Consider the following 6,144-nt stretch of genomic DNA (forward strand, 5'->3'; position numbering starts at 1 on the left):
ATATATATATATATACATACATATATATATAATGATTTTTTTATGATAGAGGATCCAGTCTGTAAAAGTGTTTGTTTTGACAACTAATGACTTATAGGTTTGTGCTGTAAAAAAAGTACAATTTAATTTTCTAATACTTTCTACTAAATTTATCTAATCTAAACTGTCATTTTGCAGCAGTAGTGCGCCTAAGTAGTGCTTTTTTTTCATTTTCATGCCCTTTGGACATCTCATTTTTGGAACAACACCTTATTGATGAGAGGTACCATCGGTCCCCAGATCTGTTGTTAGTCTGGGATAAATTTAACACAGTATAATGCTGACAATGTAAATTTCTTCAGCGTATGTCTACTTATGACCCTCTCTCTTGTCTGTCTCACCCAGAATAATGAAACACACCACAGTTTTCCTTTTGCTGCTTCTCCTGGGAACATGCATGGCTTCCATCACTTCAAGTAAGTTTGATCTTACAATATGGTGTCTTTGCTATAAAATATCACCTGGTGTAGCTTTCAGTACCAGAGAGCTCTAATTATGGCATTAAAAAATACTATTATACTACTATGACATGGTATGCAGTTGCGTAAATCTCCTAGAACCCCAACTGGTGCTATTATGGAGGTCAGTTACAGGATTGCCGGTGTGCAAATAATGGCTAAATATATAATATACAGGTTAGAAAAAGAGAGGGATATGATAAAGATTGTTGTGGTGTAGATGTAGGTCCATTCTGTCATGTTATAAGTAAAAGTGAAAGTCTGTTAAGTAGAGCTGTTTCCAAATTTAGATTACTGTGGCCCAGTAAACTGTCGTCTTTAGCTCTAGCCTGTACTCCAAACTCTGAGTATTGGAGGAGGGTCGATTCCAGAAGACTCACTCTTAGTCTCCAACAAGCTGAAGAGTTGGGGTCAGCTCTCAACCAATAAGTCTGTCGAAAATAAGCAGACTCGACTTTTTTGACAAATAATTTGTCAAGAGACGTACCACTTGACCAATTATTCAGCTGCTTTAACATGAAGATGGGACTAGTTACACAGTGTTGTGCAAGTTCACACTTCACAAGAGCTAGCTCAAAGTTCAGTTCACACAGATTAAAATGAACTGGTTCACAATTTTGAATTTTGAACTAAGTTCACAGTCCCAAAAAATTAACTAGTTCACGTTCATTTCTTCCGTTTTTTTTTAAATGAGCTGCTCTGAGCTATTCTTTTTCAATAGAACCTCCTCCTACCCATCCATCCCCAGCCCCCAATCATTGCCACTGCCCACTTCCCAAACTAAATGAATTACTGTATACTACTATAGAATCACAGACAGAGATTACTTTTAAAAGCCAAGAAAAACCAATGTGAGTACCAGTTTTACCACTTAAACAATGTGTCATATTATGCAGAAAGTGAAGAAAAGAGGTGCAGTAAAGGTATACTGTAGATGCAATGGAAATGTTATTTAGCCTGCATGAACCAAATTATGCAGCAGTTCAGAAACATAAAATAGATTCATATGCTTCCAAGCGAGCTGGTACAGGCTGCACCACTGGCTTCATTACAGTCGCTAGCTGAAAGATGTGCTATGATTTCAGTTCACACAATTTAGAGAAAGCAATAATGGGAAAAAAGACCAGGCTCTGCATCTAAAAAACTCCAGGAGAATATTCTGAATGACTTTCCCAAGACTGGTTGGATGCTTCAACTCGATGTGTCGTTTCAAATTCGTTGCCGATGTGGCTGACGTTCGGACTTGTCTTTTCAGACCCGGCAGGCACAATTTGCATAAAAATGTGAAATTTTTTCGTTGGAATCTGTACTGATTTGTTCATAAAACTCCTTCAAATATTCATATGAACTGGCTTCAGCAGTACCGGTAGCTGCGTCTGAATTGCCAGTTGCACTAGCCATGCCGGGTGCTGTAAATCCTCGGGTGCTGTAAAACACAGTGCGTGAGCGTCGTTAACTCCCTTCACGTTCATTAGTTGCAAACGGATACGTTCAGTTCACCGTTCACCAAAAACATGAGCATGTTCAATGAACACGCTCTTTTAGCGCGTTCATGCACAACACTGTAGTTATATATCACGGTTTAGCCTTTTGGGTCGAGGAGTCTATTCCAGTAAGTCCCACAATTAGAATCAGAGTCAGAATCAAAATTTGGGAATCACGCACCACAAAATTTGACTTGTAGCTTGAGAAGAGTTGGCTCAGTTAACCTGAAAAACTGTTTTTTGGCTTTGTTAGCTAGCTAACTACCAAGCAAGCTAATTTAGCAAAGCATGTTAATGTTAATGCAACTGGCACTACTAGCTACTAGCCATGTAATGTTGATATTGCGCAAATGAGATGTGTTAACAATAAAACTGAGTTTGCGTTAGGTGACAGATACTACTTTGATTAGCTAGATAGCTAACAAGCTGACATTATACATAAAATTGATCAGATTTAAGCAGGATGAAGCAGGAGGCTCCTAGTGATCACAGTGCCCTAAGCAGCAGCTTATATTGTTTATCAGGCATCGCCAACTATGGCAATCTATGGAAAAAATGGTACTAATCCCTTTTAAGGATCTTAGAGTGAGAGTGCTGAAAGCTAAAACTGTAATATCCTGTTAGTCAAAGGAAGACAGCTTCCGCACACTTTATTACAGCAAAACCTTAATAATAATCAATCTTTTGGTCTTAGACCAAGTTTTGCAATTATAAAGTGTGCTGAAGCTGTCTTCCTTTGACTAACAAGCATCTTAACTCAGAAAACAACCTTCCATTACTTTTTTAAGTGTATTTCAACTTATGTCTCATTCACAGGAAATGTGGCCTTGCGTGGAAGAGCAACCCAGTCAGACCTCATCAATGAACCATTGGCAGCCTATGGTGCTGCCTCCAATGCCATTGATGGAAACCGTGAACCTAATTACTTGGCTGGATCATGCAGCTGTACTGACCAACAGACCGACCCCTGGTGGAGAGTGGACCTGCTGGACACCTACGTTGTCACCTCCATCACCATCACCAACAGAAGAGACTGCTGTGAGGAAAGGATCAACGGGGCAGAGGTCCACGTAGGGAACTCTTTATTCCAAAATGGTGCCGCAAACCCAGTGTAAGTGGATATGAAGACTTATGAGATATCCAGCATTTGAAAAAAGTGACAGCTATTCTTCAAGTTTTTTTTACCTTTATTTATCCAGGGAAAGTTGACTGAGTATCATTATCTTTTCTAGCAACGCCCTGACTCACATTCACACCTGGGAGCTGCCCAGTACAACCTTAGTCTTCTGCTGAGCAGCTCCATAGTATAATTTGGCAGTAAAATTTGAGACAGTCGTAGTATTTTGTAAGCAAAATAGTCTAAATGACCAAAATGACAACCCTTAATGTGTTTTACTTTCATGGCAGCAATAATTTGAGAATATGTGCTACTTTTTGAGCCTTGTGGTTGTGAATCTAGAACATTATTTATGTTGTCTGCTAAGATCAAGGTCCTCAATGTAATGTCTTCGGGGATCTGAGGAAGCACAGCTAGTGCTGTTATACAATAAGTGGCTAAGGAGCTATTCTCCGTTGTGCATCCATACATGTTCATTTTCAGCTCCGCCCTGCTCCATATTCATACAGATCCATACATTCACACCTGGGAGCTGCCCAGTATAACCTCAGTTTTCCACTGGAACTATTGAGGTCTTTGTGCCTTGCTCATGGGTACAATGGCAACTGTAGAGGAAGGAGAGACTGTTACTCACATTTCCTGTCCAGGTTTTCACCGTTCGCCTGAGGAATCAAACCTACAACCTTCCAGTCAAAACCCTGTTTCTTTAAAGGAATAGTTCACCCAAAAATGCAAATTTTGTCATTCTCTACTCACCAGTTGTCAGTTGGAACACTAGTGAAGTTTGTATGTCAATATAATGCACAGGGAGTTTGCTAGTGCTGCTCCGTGCTAGTGCAGCATTCTCCAAAGTGTGAATGGAGACAGTTTCTGTACAGTTCCAAAAAGGGCAAAAATGACCATAAAATTAAACAGCATAATCCAAGTGTTCTGAAGCCAAATGATTGCACTGTAGGTCCAAATGTCCAATATTTACCTCATTAGCCTATCTCCTAGATTTTCCACACTTGTTCTGCACCATGCCAACCAGCACTACAGTAGCATACAGATGTTGTCTTCAAATGCTGTCAGAAATATTGTAATTACAATATTACAATATTGTCTCTCTCTTTTAGGGTTGGTGTTATTTCTCAAATCCCAGCAGGCAGGTCTTTGACTCTGACTTGGAACAGAGGTGTGGAGGGACGTTATGTGACTGTGGTTCTGCCTGGTTTAAACAGGACGCTTACACTTTGCGAAGTGGAGGTCTATGGGTACCGTGCCCCAGCTGGTGAGAATTTGAGCTGTAACATGTATGGACTATTAGTTAATGCAATTAGTATTGATTTTCTCCCAATAAGTAGATATAGATGTATAAGTCATAAGATGAAGTTATACAACTGAATCACAGTCAACTTTAAAAATGTAATTTGTATTAGAAAAAAGAATGCAAAAGAAGCTAAATTTCTCCTTAAATGATTCATAGGAGAAATGAATTGCCATATTGTAACCAAAAAATTGTATCTCCCTTCTATGGGAAATCAAAAGTTACTGGGATTCTGGAGAGCGACAGAAAAGGATTTGCAAGTTTCTAATATATACAGTGCATTTAAAAAGAAATGCACAAACTGTCACGACTACAAAGAAAACGATGTATTTGTGCTGATTTTTGTAACTATTTCCTTTTTGCAGGAGAGAACCTGGCACTCCAAGGAAAAGCCACACAGTCATCATTGTATTCATATGGCATTCCATATTATGCCATAGACGGGAATCGTGCCAGCAACTGGGGACGGGCCTCCTGCACTCACACAGGAGCCGACTTGAACCCCTGGTGGCGACTGGACCTGCGCAAAATCCATAAGGTGTTTTCTGTTAGCGTAACCAACACGGATTCTTCACCACAACGACTCAATGGAGCTGAGATCCGCATTGGAAATTCCCTTGAAAACAATGGCAACAATAATCCCAGGTAGTTTATGGGTGAATATATAATTAATGGACATATGTCACTTGTATTTTGTGTGGAAAAAAGTTAATTAGCCTAACTTGCTCTTTGATAACATGTCAAGGCTGATAATGAAGTTACCCTTGACATGTCTTGAAAACATGGTTTACAAAATGCCAATCACATTTTCAACACACCCGTGTGTCTAGTTTGGGACAACACATCTGTGCTACTTTTCAATACAACATATCTTAATAAAAACATGTATAGACATTTTAAATACTCACAGTCACAGGGTTAAGTGCCTTACTCAAGAGCACCCCAACTGTCAAGGGAGGGTAGAACATTTCTCTTTCAATTTTCCCTCCTAAAAATGGCGACGTCCTGGTAACAAGAGTGCTTTTCTGACCTCTAGACTACCGCCAACTGCACAAAATGTAAACAAATTGTAGTACTTTTTTAAAATAGTAACTTTACTTTTCATTGTTAACCTCAAGTCTACCCCACCCCAACATTAAAATCACAAAACACCTCAATTCAGAGGAACATTTTAGAGAATAAAACCTACAGGCCTACCAGACATAATGTTGTTATTAATGCATGTTGTGTTGAAAAGTAGCACAAATGTGTGTTGTGCCAAATTAGCCACATAGGTGTGTGGAAGATGAGACATCTTTCTTTTGGCGTGTCCATTTATTCAACTGACCTATTGCTGAGTTGACTAAGTGATTTCTGCTTCCTCCGGTAGGTGTGCTGTCATCTCACACATCACTGCAGGTTTTACCGACACCTTCCAGTGTTATGGGATGGAGGGTCGCTACGTCAACATAGTCATTCCAGGAAGAACAGAGTACCTGATCCTGTGTGAGGTGGAGGTGTATGGCTCAAGCCTGGATTAGATATGAGGAGGTTCAGAAATGTATTTAATTATGTATGGAAAGCAATTGCATTTTTTCAGTTAGTAGCAAGAGCGTTAGGCTTCATATTAGCTCCCTCCTCTCTTACCTCTTGCCTTTTTCAAGATTCAAGACTCAAGATTCAATACTTTATTGCCATACAACCTTAGTTGTAAGGAATTTGTCTTGGTGTGCTCATAACAGAACATTAACAACAGGGACC

General features: G+C 39.6%; 1 protein-coding gene across 1 annotated transcript; it reads left to right on the plus strand.

Moving 5' to 3' along the window:
- The first annotated feature begins 388 nt into the window (after positions 1–388).
- LOC139908731 (uncharacterized) lies at positions 389–5,924 on the plus strand. The gene is made up of 5 exons (XM_071895531.2): positions 389–455; positions 2,798–3,092; positions 4,214–4,368; positions 4,770–5,049; positions 5,774–5,924. Exons 1-5 carry the CDS (start codon positions 389–391, stop codon positions 5,922–5,924), a joined length of 948 nt encoding a protein of 315 aa, XP_071751632.2.
- Positions 5,925–6,144: the final 220 nt, after the last annotated feature.

This window comes from Centroberyx gerrardi, chromosome 12, assembly GCF_048128805.1.
Source record: "Centroberyx gerrardi isolate f3 chromosome 12, fCenGer3.hap1.cur.20231027, whole genome shotgun sequence".
NCBI lineage: Eukaryota > Metazoa > Chordata > Actinopteri > Beryciformes > Berycidae > Centroberyx > Centroberyx gerrardi.

What these genes read in the sequence shown, in the direction of transcription:
- LOC139908731 (XM_071895531.2), top strand. Translation starts at nt 389, where the DNA reads ATGAAACACACCACAGTTTTCCTTTTGCTGCTTCTCCTGGGAACATGC. An exon ending in AATGGTGCCGCAAACCCAGT is followed by an intron (nt 3,093 to 4,213) that starts GTAAGTGGATAT and finishes TCTCTCTTTTAG; the next exon opens with GGTTGGTGTTATTTCTCAAA. An exon ending in TGGGTACCGTGCCCCAGCTG is followed by an intron (nt 4,369 to 4,769) that starts GTGAGAATTTGA and finishes TCCTTTTTGCAG; the next exon opens with GAGAGAACCTGGCACTCCAA.